Genomic DNA, 17,647 nt, shown 5'->3' with positions numbered 1-17,647 from the left:
CCTGTGTCTGTAGACCCTGTTTGGGGGGTATCTCCTGCGCCAACGGGCTTCCATGCGCTGGCGCCTTCTGGCCTGTGCTGCCTCAGGTGGGTAAGCAGCAGCCTGTCGCTCCTGCTACTGCTGCTGCTGCTACTGCTGTTGCTGGTGCTGCTGTTGTTCCTGGTTCTGCTGCTGCCGCGTCTGGTGCTGGAGGTCCTCTAATGCCAAGAAGGGAAGGAAAAAAAGGCCTCCCATGCTTCTGGTAGGTGCCTCAGTTGAGGAAGCGCTGAGTGAGGGTGGCGAGAGGGGTCTCGCAGGAGGTCACACTGGAGATGTGTGTGAGGCTCCAACCTTCCACAGGTGTGGTTAGGCCTGCTAAAAGTTGCCCCAGGCCTGAGACAACAAAGTCCTGCCACCTGCAAATGATGACTGATCAAATATCCTCTTTAATGTTGGACCTGCAGCTGATAGTCAGCAAGCCAATAGTGTTCATGCCAGGTTTCACAGGCGTGATCCCCACCAGGCGTGTTTTACATGGGAAAAGGGTTAAACAGGCAAGGGCCTGTTAAAATGGGATTATAAAGGCCAATTAGTGTTGTTTAAGGGCTCTAAAGATCAGTCCCGCCTGTTGCAGGCGGGACTGATTCGGGTCCATCAGACACACCTAGGTTAAAATGGCATGGAGGTGGGAACCAGGCGGGGGGGGGTCCCAACCCCCAGGTTTGGCGATTTTAACCTCCCACACGCCTAAAAGCCCGCCTGTCGGCTGCATTAAAATCGAGCCCAGTGCCTTTAGCTTTAACTTTTTTCTGTTTGTCCCTGATGTCACTTTAGTCACTAATGCCCTATTACCTTTATTAATCTTTCTGTCCCTTCCTGACCCACTCTGCTTATCTTTACCCAGATCACTACTCTGCTCTACAGCCTTGACATTTCTCTTACTGCTTTTGAATTTACCCTTTCCTGAATCCTCCTCCCCCCGCCCCGTTAGTTTAAAGCCCTATCTACCACCCTAGTTATTCGATTCGCCAGGCCACTGGTCCCAGCCCGGTTTAAGTGGAGCCCGTCCCCACGGAACAGCTCCCTCTTTGGGGACAGGCTCCACTTAAACCGGGCTGCAGACTTAGTTCAACGTGTGAAATAGACAGATAGAGTAGTAGAGGCAAAAATCCTGGAATCATTTAAGAAACAATTGCTACAATGGGGAACATTAGGATCTGTCTGGCTGGATAAATTAATGTGGGCCAAACGGCCTTCGTCATCTATAATTATCTTGTGATCCTGTAAACTATGACTGCACAAGCAATGACATGATCAGTGTATGTTCACTAGCTTATAAATGACTTAGTATATAAATGCACTCCAATGTGTTTGATCTCATAGGTGGAGCAGTTATGGCACTATATTTGGATTATTCTGCATCAGGAAAGAGAAAATCAACTAGGATTGCTGCTTCTGATCCAGTGAACCTTGCTGGAATCACATGTGTGAATGTTGGGTGAGGACAGGACCAAGCTCAGCTGTGTTGCCCTCCATAGTGAAATCAACTGCTGGCACTTATTGTCTAGGCTTACATATAAAGAATGACTAATTGAGTGAGGTACCTGAGGGCATCCACTGCTATAGTGGTCCAGCAAGGGACAGCACCTCCAGGAGAGGAAAAGGAAAGCAATCCAGTTAAAAAGTTTAGAAAAAAGGAAGACTTACATTTATATAGCACCTTTCACGACCTCAGGACGTCCCAAAACGCTTTACAGCCAATTAAGTACTTTTGAAGTGTAGTCACTGTTGTAATGTAGGAAACACGGCAGCCAATTTGCACACAGACAGCAATGTGACAATGATCAGATAATCTGTTTTTTTTGTAATGTTGAATGAGGGATAAATATTGGCCAGGACACCGGAGAGAACTCCCCTGCTCTTCTTCGAAATAGTGCCATTGGACCTTTTACATCCACCTGGGAGGGCAGACAGGGCCTCGGTTTAACGTCTCATCCGAAAGACGGCACCTCCGACAGTGCAGCGCTCCCTCGGCGCTGCACTGGAGTGTCAGCCTAGATTTTTGTGCTCAAGTCTCTGGAGTGGGACTTGAACCCACAACTTTACTAACTCAGAGGCGAGAGTGCTACCCATTGAATTACGGCTGACACCCTCACCATACATTATCAATGCATAGTGTAAAACTTGGCAGATTCTAGGGAGAATACCTGTGACAGTGAAATTGGAGTAATAGTTTACATGGACTTTAAAATGACACACTTTACCAGGGTGCATATCTATCCACAAGACCACTATACTCACCTTCCCAGAAAAAATGCGATATAAATGATGGATGAGAACATTGTGAAGAACTGGAACGTGAACATTTTTACAGTGAAGTTGTTTTCTCGAGCCAATGCGGTGCGTGGCCTTTCTGCAAAACACAAGGAGGTGATTAAGTCACAACATACAGTACTACCCATGATTCAGCCAATCCCCCGGAGATCAATCTGGAAGCGGCCCAGAAAGAGAAATAACAACATACTATGCACCTTCGGACATGTGAACTGCGCTGTGATATTCTCACATATTTGTCCAATATGTATTATTTGCATCCGAAGTGGGCAGTCAGTGTTTTAATCCACATGTCAGCTTGCTTGTGTTTCACCAGAAAAAAAAAAAAATTTTCACTCGGGTGGAAGGCAAGATTATCAGCTGTCAGAACCAATCAAATTGATTGGAGGCCAACAGGAGCTTATCAGAACCAATCAATCAGATGTTGCTTTCTTCCTCTGCTGGTTGCACAAAAGTTTTAAGGTGATGGTTTCTAAGAATCGCAGTTACAAATTTCCCTATTTAATGTTTGTCCCTGAGGAATAACAAATTAACTGCTAAAGTGTCATTGTTGAAACTTTTAATTTTCCTCAAAGGAACTTTCTGCGACATCTCAGGCTGTTGTCTTATGGCTCATTTTCTTCAAGATTATTTGTAGCCACTTGCGATAAGGAAGTTGTTCTGTGGTGTGAAAACATGAACTGACTTTATTTAAGCACCCCTGTCACTGCACTTGCAGGATTGTCAAGATTTGGAAATAAAGTAGTGGTGGTGATGACTTTCCCTTAATTTTAAAAAATTACAACAAGATTCCTATAGTTAGGATTTTACGAATGTTTTCTATTATGATGTATGATTCTGGCCTCTTTGTGTGCACGTGCAGCACTCAGTTATGTTCTGTAACTTTGAAAGCTGTTTTCAGTTTGTTTATGTGGTGGAGGTCCCTTTTATATCATGCTTTATTAATGGACGCATCAACTTGTTAATTTCAAATGGGTAAATTTTTCATTAAAATAGTAGAGGAATGTCATATGAATGCACCAAGCGTTTGTCCGTCATAACTGGCAATAGTCATTTCTAGCCTGCATTACGGTGTTAAAAATGGAAAATGTTTGAAATACACAGCATGTTGATTAGCATCTAAAAGAAGAAAAGACGGTTAAAGTTTGATGTGATCCTTCATCAAAAAAAAGGACATTGATTTTTAATTATTAAATTGGGTGACGGGATGCCAATGTAAGTCAACGAAAACATTGATGATGAATGAGTGAGACTTACTACTGAGCAGAGTAAGTGCGGTATAGTTTTGGACAAGTTATAGTTTATGGAGGACGGGAGGCCAGTGAAGAGAGAGTCTTGATAAAGTCTGGAGGTAACAAAGGATTATTACAATAAGATCAGGTCCCATTGTATTTTCAGTGTAATTCCTCTTCACGTGCCATAGGCATGTATTGAGACTGTATTTGAGCTGTTAGTTTGTTTGGGGACTGTGCCAGATTTATTTTAGTGTTGTTAGTTAGCTCTTGCTAGGTATTGTAGGTGAGCAAGTATGAACTTGTACAGAGTTCAAACAATTTTATTACAGGGTTACAAAATTACATACCTAAATCACATAACTTCTTTGCAACAGTGCGATTAATCTGGAACATAAAAATGTCAACAATTAGTTTTATTCACATTTCTGGGTAAATGCAAGTGTCTCTGCTGTTCCCACTACAAGATCTACAATCATACATTTGCAGCCAAAGTAGCAGTTGCTTTGATTAAGTGGTGCAGCATTCCATTGGTGGTAGTGTGTGAGTTCACTCACCCCATTTGCCAGACAGTGTGATTTTTTAAATTACTTTTACACAAAAAGTAAGACTTCCTATTTCAGGGACCGAGTGCTAGCACTGAGTACTTCCAGGTTAGGCACAGCACTGATGTGCCTCAGTCCTAACCTCAACAATAACTTGCACTTATTCAGGAAAAACATCTCAAGGCGCTTCACTGAGGAAGAGACATTTAGCCTTTGTGGGAGTTAGAAGAGGTGACTGAAACCATGATTGAAGAGGTGGGTTTTTGAGGAGGCCTTTAGAATCATAGGCCCGGAATTTGCGGTTAGCGGTGAAGTGATGCCGCTTGTCGCTGACCTCGAAGAAAGCTGCCCACAAAGTTCTAGTGATCTATGTGGCTGTCCCGACCTTTGTTTGAATCTGGTGCCAAATCAAGCGAATCCTAAGCGTCTAGCAACAGTGATGTCATCAAGTTGGCTAAGCAGCCAATCACATTGAAGGATTCTCACAGACAGCAAACCAGAAAGTAAAATGCCCAGATTACAATTTACCTTTTTTAAATTTTACAGAGAGCAAAATAAAGATTGGGACATACACATGATTAAGGTAGAAGCTGAAATATCATAAACAAACTTTAAAAAATATATTTTAAAAACTTGTAATTCTTAATCATATTAATGGAAAAATTTGACATTCCACAAATATAAAATTAGTTTTTATGGGCCAGAACAGTTGTTCAGCAGTCAGTATGCTGTTAAAAACTCTCTTTCGCCTCTTTCAACAAGGCTTAAAGTTTATGGGGTTTTTTTAATAGCGATATTCCATCATAAAAGGGGAGGTTTTGGTCCTGATATGTCATTTCAACTGATTGCCGGCTCTGGGTGTTCCACAGTGCAACCTGTGGCAGAGCAGTGAATGACTGACCACAACTTCAGGATTTCCACGTTTATCTGCGCATGCCCTAAATCCTGAAGTTGCGGCCTGTTTCATAGGGGTAATGATGGCGAACGCTGACAGTCTTGCCATCATTACCACCGCATAATCCGAGCCATAGGATTTTATTGAACAGAAAGAGGCCATTCAACCCATTTCACCTGTGCCAGCTCTCTGAAAGAGGTATCCGCTTACTCCCATTGCTCTGCCTTTTACCCATAACCTTTTACATTTTTTTCCACAAATATTTATCCATTTCCTTTTCAAAGTCTGTTACGAAATTTGCTTTCAATATAATTCCTGATAGGGTGTTCCATGTGCCAACATCCCATGCGTACGAAAAAATTATCCTAACCTCTTCCTTTATTCTTTCAGTAATCTTAAATTTATGCGCTCTGGTTACTGATTCATCAACAAGTGGAATTAGTTTTATTAAAACCCCTCATAATTTTGAACACCCCTCATAATTTTGAACACCCCTATCAGATATTCCTTAAGATTTTGACAACAGTAAGGCAGATGAGATAGTGGTGGAAACGAATGATATAGCAGTGCATCCTGTAAATAGATTGCAGCCATGGTATGCCAGTAGTGGATGGGATGGATGTTTAGGCTAGTGGATAACATGGCATGATTAAGGGGGTAGATGTGGGTGTGTGTGAGGGAATTGATGTGAAGGGTGAGTTTAAATGAGGAAAGAGATATCGGAGAAGGAGAGCAAGGCAGAGGTTGATATCGCCAAGACTCAGTAGTCACATTTCAAAGCCTTAAAGAGGAGAGAAGCTATCACATGTGATGACCAGTTCCACCACTTCTGGGCTTTCTTATGCTGAAGTGTTGACTCGTGGACTAAAGCCCACTGAGCCTTCTTTGCACCACTGGTCTCCTAGGCTGTACTTCACTCTTCCATTGCTCCTAGACTGGATCCTGCTCTTGGATTATTGAGCGTCATTCTGCCCCTCCACTGGTCTCCTGTATCAAACCCCTCCTCCACTGATTCCCTGGACTAATCTCCATGTTTCTACTGGTCCCATGGATTCGTTTCTCCATGACAACCCACCACCTCAAACCATTTCTCATACAACTTTCACAATGGCCTCCCAACACCAAGTGGGAAGACCCCATAGATTTCATTGACTCCAAGTCTGAGACTATGCATGCCACTAGCTCCCTTTCATCTACCCCCAGTTCCCGGCCTCCATACAAACTCCCACCCACTCTAACTCTAATCCACGGTGCTCTATATTCTCTCTCCTGCCTCTCCAAACTTATCTCTTCCTTGAAACCCAATTCCTGCTCCCTTGATCCACTTCCCACTCAATTCCTGAAAGCTCAACTATCCATGGTCACTGCCCTGCTTGCTTACATTTTAAATAGCTCTCTTTACTCAGGTACAGTCCATCTCCCTTTTGAAACCACCATCAACCATCGTAAACCCCTTCCTCAAAAGGACCCTCAACACGTTCATCTTCTCCAATTACCATTGCATCTCCAACCTCCTTTTCCTCTCTAAGATCCTGGAACATATCATCACCTCTGAACTGTGCCCATCTTTCTCAAAACTCCTTGTTTGAATCCTGTCTGGCTTCCAACTTGCTCACGGTACCAAGGCTGCCCTGGCTGAAGTTATTAACAAGATCCTCTGTGATTGTGACTATGGTGCATTATTCCTCTTAATCCTCCCTCTCCATCACCTTTTCTCCATTGTTCAGCGCCGTGGGACTACCTTGACACAGCTCCATCCCTACTTGCCTGTGCGCAGTCCGGCATCTCCATCAAAGGCTTCTCCTCCTGCCCCTCAGTCACCTCGTGAGTCTCTCAAAGATTTATCCTCCTCTTTCTCATCTATATGTTTCTCCTTGATGACATCACCTGCAGGCACAAGGTCAGCCTCCATCCAAAGGAATTCCTATCCTCCCAACTTTGTGAGCTGTAACTTGTAATTCAGCAGCAATAGATGTTATGTGCCCATTTCATGTACATGCTGCAGGAGGAGAACCTTGACCAAACTCAGAAAATTATGGGCAAGACTACATCTGAATAATTTTCTTATTATTATTTGGGTTATGTTTAACTGCAGCACTGCCTCCTTACTTCCCAAAAAATATGCCAAACCTAACAGTGCCTCCTGCAAAAGGGGAAATCTTGGAGGCTCACTGGACAAACTTGCCCTTCCCAAATCAGCTCAAAGGAGGAGAAAGCAACAACCACTACTTAGACAAGCCAGGGCAGCAACTCAAAACAAAACCATTAGTAGGCATGACCCACATAGCCCGACCCAAGTGAACCCTAGGGACCAATAGCACATTGCTTCATCTCTTAAATCCATTGCCTTCCCAGAATAAGCAAGAAACGTGAATGCATCATTCCACCCCTCCTGCATGCACTGTATAATCAAAATACACTAAGGTTTCATAAAATATGTACATGAATATAAACTCTTGAAACTACAACAAAAAAGAAATCCAGTCCTAGTAATAAGGACAAAGTAGTTTGTCTCACTCTTACCTTAGTCATGATGAGAATGGTAAAGAAATGCAACACAGCACCAACCATTACAGCGACTGTACTGGCGTGCTCACTCAGAAACTCTGATGAAGACTTTGTGAACATGACAGCAACAATAACCCGACATATCACAATTGCAAGTGCAATACTAATAATAAGAGTGATCTGTAAGATAACAGGAAAATGACACAAAGTTAGTCCAATACACAAGGGTAATACACAATACTGACATAGTTGAGGAAGACTGGTACAATAAGGGTGACACAGGAGAAGAAACACAATACTGACACAGACTAGGACACTCGAGAGATACGAGTGATGTTACATCAGTAACCACAGAAGCAGTTTCTCCACCCATGCTTGTGATCTCTTCGTGTACCATCATTAAACAGCCATAATGCCAAGCTCACCATTAGATAGCCATAATGGACAGCTTCAGTCCCAATTCATCCACAACTGGACAGTCAAATTCACAAACTAATTTCTTAGTGAACACCAGCAATCCTGAGCTCAACCACTATTGAACAGTAGCAATCCTAAATTCACTCACTATTGCAACAGTCACAGTTCCCAAATCACTCCCATTGGATATCCGTAATCCCAGACTCAGTCCTTAATGGACATTAACATTCTTGAGCTCATCATCTATTGGACAGCATCGATCCTGAGGTAGTTATCTATTGGATAGCAACAAATTCCAAGCTCGCCCTCTACTAGGATGCAGCATTCTGAAACTTACTTCCTATTGATAATCTGCAATCCAAGTTCATATCCTATCAAACAGTAAATCCCCTCTTCACTCTCCATTGGATATCAAAAACCCAGGCCCACTCCCTATTGGACAATTTATCCCTTATTGGGCAGCAGCAATTAAAAACACATCTTCTACTGAACAAACAGAATCTGGACCCTACCATTTTTCAGGCAGTGACAGTTGTAAATTCCCTGCCCATCAAACTGCAATCAGGACTATGAATTTTCATCCACATGATCCAATCACGAAAGGTCTTCTTTCTTTGAACTCTTCATTGCTCCAATCCAGGAGAGGTAATCCTCTAACAATTCTTCACAGTGCTTACAACAGGCACTCCTGCCAGGCATTACTTCCAGTTAAATCACATTTTTTTTAAACTAAAACTATAAAATTAGTGAAAAAAGAAAACAACGTATCGTTAAAATGTAGTTCTTTTTCTTCAATAATCTTGGCTAAAATGTGAGGTTTCATCTTCACCACAGCTCAGTGGCAGAGGCCAGTGCTAGGTCGAGTTGAAAGTGTATGTGTTGAGGCCTGTTTCCATCTTGGTCCTCAACCCATACACGCCTGCACGCTAAAGCTATTTCCCATCACATTCAGATCTATACACACCTTTCAAAACAACAAATTCTGCTCTTCTTTACCCTATGATACAAAACATCCAAAAATCCCAGAATCTTCTGACACTATAATGGCATAGCACACTTACACAAGAGTATAAATAACATATGGAAGTGTTTTTACATAATGTAATTCAGGTGACTATGAGCTGAGTGTGTGATGGGCCTTCAATAACCACAAAACGCCGACTGGTTCACAGGAATGAGTCATACAGATCCTGGGATCTTTATGTAAGAGAAGTCAGGGGCGGAGCCAAGAGCCAAGACCTGGAACCTCCCATGTTAGTCGGGAAAGAGGAAGTGAAACTATACACAGTGGGGGAGGGTAATATACATGAGTGCAAAACGAATACAGGATCAAGACAAACAGATTTCATTACAGTGTGAAATTTGCCTTGTGTATAATATAGTGCAGGAGTGAGTGTGACCTGGGTGCAAGATTGTCTTGTACATGGTGCAGTGGAGGAGTGTGTGTGAGCTGAGTCTGGAAGTCCTCTTGTGCATGGTGTAATGTCTGAGCTGGGTGTGAAGTAGATCTTGTTCATGGAGTAATGCAGGAGTGTGAGCTGGTGTGAGGGTTGCTTACACAGTGGGAGTTGGGTGAACCTTTAACTTTGATTTTGCAGTAGTGAATGTGATCATTGCATGTTGAATAAAGGTTATAAATTGCAGTGAATGAAAAAGTGCACCACAGACCGACATCACGGGGTAGAATTTCATCTTCACCACTAGGCAGTAGTCAGGTGGAGCAGATTACCTACCCTTTAAGGAACCCGCTTTATTTTCATTCCAGATGGACGAAAATCTACCCCCACATGATTGCCTGATTAGTCAAAGAGAGAAGCACCTGACAGATCCACATTATATTTTTCCGCACAGTCCAGCGCATATAATAGGATGGTAGCTCCCCAGAAGCTCAAGGTGGAAGCCTGAGGCCTGTAACACACCCAAGGCACCCGGTACAGCCAAAAAGAGGGCCAAGCAACTGTGCATTGAGTTCATTAGATCCTATGGGCTGGATTTTGATACTGGAGGCGTGTAGGAGGCAGGACTACAACTTTTGGGGTAGCAGTCCCGCCTCCATCGAGTTGTGGCCAACCCACGCGATTTTCACTTGATTGACCTTGTTGAGCCTGCCCAGCGGGCTCAGCAGGCCAATTAAGGGCCACCCGGCAACAGGTGACGTCACAGATTGACATTTCATCTGTCAAGAGCTTTTGACAGATGAAATATCAGCGTTTGACAGCTCTGTGAAGCTGTCAAACACTGACAGTCTGTACTCCAAGTGAATTCCTTCCTCTCAGGCTGATTTAGAGATCTCTCCAGAACAGAAAGCTGAATGCTGCAACTTTTGACAGCTCGCGGCCATTCTGCTTTCTGTGCCGATGAGATGAGGAACTCCCGAGACCTGAAGGAAGGAAGGCTGTAAAGGTAAGTAAAACTTCTTTAAACACTTTACACACACCAAACACACTTACCTCTGCACTCATGCACCCATCACTCACCTGAACACCGGACATCTCGACCCCTCCAAGCCCTTCAGCCCGACGGCCCGCCTCGCTAACTTGGCGTGGTTTGGAGCCGTCGGGAATCCCACACTTCAAGAATAAAAATAGGGATTAGGCTAAAAACTGCCTGTTGACTACCTGCTAACAGGCAGTTAATTGGCACTAATCCCCTTCCCGCCTCGGGGAGGCGGCTCCCAGCACAGGTCGGGTATCCGCCTCCTTTGAAACTGGCATGGAGGTGGGTTGGGGGCGGGATGGGTTCGTGCCCCCCGATTTCGCGATTTTAACCCCCCACACGCCTCCAATCCCGCCTCCACGGCTCAATGAAAATCCTGCCCTATACGTTAATTAGAGAGTTGCCCCACAATGCAGTTGGAGCTCATGAGCGCTCGAATTGCACAGGGACTGTTTAGAACAGGAACTGAGGTGGAGGCGGCCATTCATTTTTTTGAAACTTCAGGTACCTGTACCCTTTGCACCCACCCCAGTTCCCTGGCACCTGTGCCCAGTGTACATAGCATCTGTACAGCATGCCAATGGTGCAGAGTTTAGATCACATTATCAGCCACTCTAAGTATATAGTCTCTTTGCTAATTTTTTTCTTAGGATGGTTTTGGGTTGTTAACTTTTGGTTGCCATGGTGTAACAGGGCACAAATGCTATATATCTACTTACCAGAACACATGCCAGCAACAGGATTATTGTTGTGCGTTTGTACGAATGATGATATTCTTCAGGTGGAACGTCAGGGTTATATATTAGCCCGAGAGCCAGTTCCTCCTGATGTATAAAATAAATCACTTTAGAATGTTTTTTTCTCTTAACCCAGTAAAATTGAATCTGAACGAACTTCGTCTGTGCCTTGTCAATTGAATATCAAATCTCTACCCTTTTCCAGGGGAAATGTGTGCACAAATAAGGCAGTGGCTTGCTTACTCAAAGTTGATAGTTGTGCATAGATCAGTTTTTTGCTCTCAGTTAATGGCTGTGCATTGCTCACTCAAAGCCCTCAGTTAATGGCTCATTGCCTTTATAATTGGAGGTTGTGAGTTGCTGACCCTGTCCACTTTCATTGTCAGCTACCAAAACAATTTACCATAAAATTTCCAGTTCCCCTTCAGACTTGCATGTTGCTGCAAAGCAAAGAAGTTGCTTTTCACTGCTATGAATGCCTGCTTCAAATTACCAACAGATTCAACAAACTTGCTGATCTTTCATACAAACTCACTTTGATCTGCAATGGGGCAGTTCTTGCTGGAGCAGGGCATCTTGTGGCATATGCCATTAGTTAGACTTTTTTTCTACACCATTCAGCTCAAAATATTTTTGTACTGTGCTGGAAGTACGAGCTGATAACGGCATGGAGAGGACAACGTAGCATCTGGGACCTTAGTGAACAGCGCGACCAACAGAGGAACGACGGAGAAGGAGGGTGAATTACAGTCAAATCAGGTATAGAAAGAAATTAAGAGAGGGAAAGAAAGATTTGATTAAGAGGAAAAAGAGACAGAAAGGAAAAAGTAAGAATAAATTTTAAAATGAAAAATTTGACATTTTTTCAAATCGTTAAGAACAATTTACTACATGCAGGAATGAGATGCTATAATTTCAATTGTTCCTTTTCTGGGCCGGAGAGGTTGATTGGCATTGCATTAACAATATCATGTCAATAAAAAGGTACTTACGTTCTTAATTAGCAATAGAATGGAAGGCAAATTATTGACCTGGTTAGGAAATTGGCTGAGCGGCAGGAGACAATGAATAGGGATAATGGGTAGGTACTCTAATTGGCAGGATGTGACTAGTCGTGTCCCACAGGGATCTGTGTTGGGGCCTCAACTATTCACAGTATCTATTAACGACAGTTGTATTCCCTAGAATTTAGAAGGTTATGGGGTGATTTGATCGAAATTTTCAAGATATTAAGGGGAACAGATAGGCTAGATAGAGAGAAACTATTTCCGCTGGTTGGGGAGTCTAGGACTCGGGGGCATAGTCTAAAATTTAGGGCCAGATCTTTCAGGAGTGAAATTCTACACACAAAAGGTGGTAAAAGTTTGGAACTCTCTTCCACAAACGGCAATTGGTGCTAGATCAGTTGTTAATTTTAAATCTGAGATTGATAGATTTTTGTTAACCAAAGGTATTAAGGGATAGGGACCAAAGGCGGGTCTATGGCGTTAGGTCGCAGATCAGCCATGATCTCATTGAATGGTGGAACAGGCTCGAGGGGCTAAATGGCCTACTCCTGTTCCTTTGTTCCTCGACTTAACTTTCTATGGCGAGTTTAATGGACAATTCATGTGCAAATCCAGCAAGTTCTTAAAATAACGGGGACGCTAAGGGCGAGATGCTGTTTGTCTGAGCCTAACGACAGAGCGGCGTAATCAATCAGTAAGTTCTGGGGATTCGCAACTCATGCCGAATCTCTTAATCTCCTGAATTTGCAGGCCGATTTGCTCATTAATACCGGCATGCACACCGTTATTTTTCCAGCAAGATCAGGCCCAATATTGTAATTTCAACAGCTCTCAAAGCATCAGTCTAATGTTAGTGGTTAAATCAGTTAAGGTTTTTACCTCATCCTCGTCCCAGTGGCACAAATCCCAGGAGCAGACAGCTTTCGCTCGGGCTCGTTTCCACAGCTCCAAAAATACAGTGGCTACATTTTGAGAGAGAAATATTCACTCAAGTTACTGATGTTTAATTGTTTAATAACCACGGAACATTATTACGTGTAAACAGAAAAATCAATATAAATTATATGCAAGTGGGCTGAATACTGTACTATGAGCTCTCCCAATACGAAAGTGTTATAGTAGTGAGCCAAGCAGACCAGGAAAACCCAAGGTTTGATCCTGGTCTGTACGGAGTTAGCTAACCGCAGCTATGGGGCAATTGGAATGCTACAATTGACCTCAGTGTCCTGGACTAGGGAGGGAAAGATCAGCCTGAGTTCCCACTCCAGATTGCTAGCCATTGATCCCTATTGGACACTATGCATGTGTACTTGTCGGATGAGGGCAGGATCGGGCTTAACTGTGATGCCCCCCAAAACTGAATAGCCTACTAATACTCACTGCTCAGGCTTACACATGAGAGGCTGCATATTTGGGTGTGCTACTGTTAAACTGCCACAGCCTGTAAAACCATACCATCAATAGGAGTCACTGGGGGAGAAATTCGGTGGAGCTGCAAACGGGGCGCCCAGCTCACCTGGGCGCCGGAATTACCGCTGCGATTGGAGCAGTTGCGACCGCCGGAAATTCAGCTTGTGCGCCCCAAGAGGGACACGGGGCGCTGCTCGAGGCGCTCCGCGTCCCTCTTAGGGCGCTGAAACTGAATATCGCAGCGCAACGTGCCGCTGTGGCACGGCGCGCTGTGGTACTGCAGGCCTTCCTCCCATTCTTAAGGGGGAGGGGCCTGCACCAGCGCGATCAGAGATCGCAAGTGCCGGCAAAAGAGCCCGGCACCAAGGAGAAGAGCCGGGCTCTCGGAAAACAGCCGGCACTGCCGCGGGGGGGGGGATCAGGAGGCCGGGGACGGAGGTGCTGGCAGGCGGCTGCCGAAAAAAACGGCCGCCCCGCACCTCCACCTTAATTTATGCCACTCCCGCCACAGGTAGGCCCCATGAACCGGGCGCCATTCGCAAATGGCGCTACAGAGGCGGGCGCTACCAAGTATCGCGATCGGGGCGGTAGCGGGGCGCTGCGCACACCGATGACGTCATCGGTTGCGGCGCAGCGCAACAGGCTAACGCCGCCATTAGCGGCCCAGCTAAATATCACGGGAGGCGTGGCCAGTGGCGCTAAAGCCACTGAGTGCCCTCTTTAGGCGCTAACTGATGGCGCAGCCCACCGAATTTCTAGGCCACTACCTTCAGAAGTAGGAAGAAAATTGAAGAAATAATGTGTTATATTATAGTGCAGATAGTTCCAATGCAGTTACCACGGTAACTAAATTCACTCATGGTGGTATACTTGGTCATACTTTGGTGTTATCATCCATAATATGCTTATAGGTCATGAATTGCCTTTGAATTTAACGCCTGGATTAACCTTTTTTTTAAAGTAAAGTGAAAGCCAATATTGAACTGAGGGGAATACATACCCCAGATTGCCATGAACATAGCAAAAGCAACTGTTACTTCGTGGTCAAATAGTTGTGTGACCTGCAGGAATAGAATGAAAAAGGTTTGCTCACCAGAACTGTTCACACATGTCACAGTATGCATAAAACATCTTACCCCTTCAATCCTTAGCCATAAATTTTCTCTTTGCATATGACTGTAATGAACCAGTGGCACACACACAGAAACAAGCAACCATTTCGAGATGAGGTACTGGATTCCTCAGCAAACACAGTGGGGTATATTTCCAACTTGCTGCTCGGCAATGGGAAATTAATGGAAATTAAAATTGGGTGGTTTCTATAAAAGGCGGCTGATCTTCCTGGGCGTCAAGTTGAAAATTGTCCCATTATCTCATCTGGAAACGCCACTGTCCCCCCACTGCCTTGCTTGTGTGATGTATTGTACCTTAGCATAGGAGCAAGTCTCGTTGAGCCTCCAGTACTGACAACGCTGATCACACAGTGGGCACATGATAATACTGGTAGCATTGCAGATCTCCTTACTGAGGTTCATGGAAAGAAAAGAGAGCCAATTAAAGCCGTGCATTACTCAACAAGAAATACTCTCGGAACAGACAGATCTTAGATAATGTAGCTGGCTCACTGCTGACTCGAAAATCTCATTCCATTCCTGCAACACCTAAAAGCCTAGCTCAGAGGTACTCATAATCCAGCCTGCGAGCCACCTGGAGCTGCTTTCCTTGCACCCAAGGCTCTGAGCAAAGCTGCTGCTCCACGTGTTTCTGGACCTTCCTCATGGCTCATTCCGCAAATAGCATGACCACCCAATGATTTTAAAGAGAGCAGTCTAATTTATCCCTGAGCAGCGATATTTGAAAACAGAACAGACGAAGTCAACACACTTTGAGGGGTTGCTAGATGTTGATGAGGAACAGAAACTCTGGCTGATTTTTCCTGCCTTTGTCCAGGAAGTTGAAGCCAATTGTGGCTTCCCAATTACTGTCCTGGCTAAGAACAAATCAATTTTTTTAAACAAACATCCTGGACACAATGAGAGTCAGATAAGGTGAGTGAAGTGGGTGATTAGCACTACATTTATAAAAATAAAAAACTAGTGAATCTACCATGATGTTGCTCATGTTAAATCAGAGAGATCACTGTTTTATGGGAGTATTATATAATGATATGCAAAATGTATCATTATACTTCTGCCAAGACATTTGTTGCAGTGCAATATCCTGCAACAAATTTTGTAATGTTGACCCTAGAGCACAACTTTCTCTGGCAATTCCTTTAATCACAGGCACTTTAAATTTTAATCAGCGGTATGTTTTGAAGTGTTGGTGTTCTGCCTTTCTCAATCTGCCCAAGAGTGAAGAACGTTTCTGTAATGTATATACCTTTAAGGGGGGAACTAACTTTTACAGCTCATGTATACTGCAGTACCGGCAGTGACCACACCTGTATATAGCACTGAGTAGTAATCTGTACAGATCAGTTCCAATGTGAGCCACGTTGAGTAAACACCTGTTGTACCGTTCTCCTGCAGTCTGTGTCTTATACACAGACACAACATTGGCGACAAGGCAAGTTCGAACCTACCTGCAACTCTGCATCACCTCCCGGGGATTCGTTCCTGGAGATCAGTGGATTGGAGGTCAAGGCCAGAGACTCGAGCGTCGACCACGGGCAACCGCCCAGTCATCCAGCTTAGACTCGAGAATTGCGGGGGAGGCTGTCGAGAGCCAGGCTTGGCTTTCCAGTCGAGGTGGTCCAGCGAAACGGGCTGGCAACAGGTAGTGCGCAGACCCTTCCCGGACAGCGGCGGGCTAGAGCCCGACCGAGCGGCACAGCAAAGGGCCGAGCAGCGTCGACGGGGGAGAGAGAGGGCAGAGCACACAGGGCGCAGCCGGTGTTCAGGGGCCGAGCAGCGTCGAAGAGAGGGAGAGAGAGACGCACAGAAACCTGCAAGGCGCCGCCATTGTCACGAGGACCGCCGAGAGCGGCGTTGGCAGCAGCGGGGGAGGAAGGAAAGCGCGGGAGACGCCATTTTAAGCCATTGGGAGACGCCATTTTAAACCACACCCAAAATGCCGAAGAGTGGCAGTATCACCGCATTTGACAATGAAGTCGAAGATTGGACTACATATGTCGAACGAATAGAGGTATACTGCAAGGCAAATGAGGTGTCAGATGACAAGAAAGCGTCGGTATTGTTAAATTTAATGGGTGCAAAGACGTATGGTTTATTACGAAATCTAGTAACCCCAACGAAGCCAATGGAAAAGAGTTTTGAAGACATAGTAACGATACTACAGGAACATTTAAACCCCACACCGCTGCTGATAGCAGATTCAAGTTTCACAAACGGAACCAGCATAAGGATGAAAGCAATGCTGATTATTTAACAGAACTGCGCAAACTATTGAAACACTGCCAGTTTGGAGCGGGGCTGGCAGATACCTTAAGGGACAAGTTTGTGTGTCGGCTTCAAAGTGAAGGAACCCAGAAACGGCTTTTATCTGAAAAGGACCTTACGCTGGAAAAAGCTTTCAGCATTGCGGTATCATATGAAGCAGCAGCACGGGGCACTGCAGAGATACAACAGAGACCGCAAGAATATGGCACAAACGAAATGTCATATGGAACAGAGAAGTGCTATCGCTGCGGCAGAACAACACACGACCAGAATGATTGCTGGTTCAAAGACAAAGTGTGCAGACAGTGTGGAAAAGTAGAACACATAGCACGAGTCTGCAGGTCGGGAAAGAAAACCAGCAATAAGAAACCTACCAAACGAAAGTACAAGAAGGTACATAAGATGACGGAGAATAGTTCAGACAAACAAAAGAGTGATAATGACTCCGAAAGCGGGGAACTGAGTTGTCTGAAACTACATAATGTGATCATAACGGAGGATCACCGAACCATTTGGGTCACTCTCAAGATAGCAGGAGTCCAGGTAAAGATGGAATTGGACACAGGATCAGCCCTAACAGTCATAAACCGATGGGACTATGAGCGGCTATTCTCACACATACCCTTGAGAGACACAAAAATTATTTTGAAGACGTACACAGGGCAAAAAGTCTACCCCAAAGGAAAAATAAGGGTGAACGTTATATATAACGGTAAGGAAACACCAAAACTAGACCTGTATGTATT

General features: G+C 44.5%; 1 protein-coding gene across 1 annotated transcript in view; it reads right to left on the bottom strand.

Annotated features, from left to right (window-relative positions):
• The window catches only part of ano9b (anoctamin 9b), a 175,497-nt gene that overhangs the window by 50,744 nt on the left and 107,106 nt on the right, over positions 1 to 17,647 (bottom strand). The window contains exons 9-15 of the mRNA XM_086008500.1: positions 14,928 to 15,024; positions 14,501 to 14,561; positions 12,970 to 13,052; positions 11,066 to 11,170; positions 7,509 to 7,673; positions 3,896 to 3,932; positions 2,281 to 2,392 (exon numbers count right to left, since the gene is read on the bottom strand). Of these exons, the coding sequence (XP_085864626.1) occupies positions 2,281 to 2,392; positions 3,896 to 3,932; positions 7,509 to 7,673; positions 11,066 to 11,170; positions 12,970 to 13,052; positions 14,501 to 14,561; positions 14,928 to 15,024 (660 nt within the window). The remainder of the gene's footprint in view (positions 1 to 2,280; positions 2,393 to 3,895; positions 3,933 to 7,508; positions 7,674 to 11,065; positions 11,171 to 12,969; positions 13,053 to 14,500; positions 14,562 to 14,927; positions 15,025 to 17,647) is intronic.

Source organism: Somniosus microcephalus, chromosome 15 (genome assembly GCF_052327205.1).
Source record: "Somniosus microcephalus isolate GS21.2 chromosome 15, FLI_Smic_1.0, whole genome shotgun sequence".
NCBI lineage: Eukaryota > Metazoa > Chordata > Chondrichthyes > Squaliformes > Somniosidae > Somniosus > Somniosus microcephalus.
This window is presented reverse-complemented; position numbering and strand designations above follow the sequence as displayed.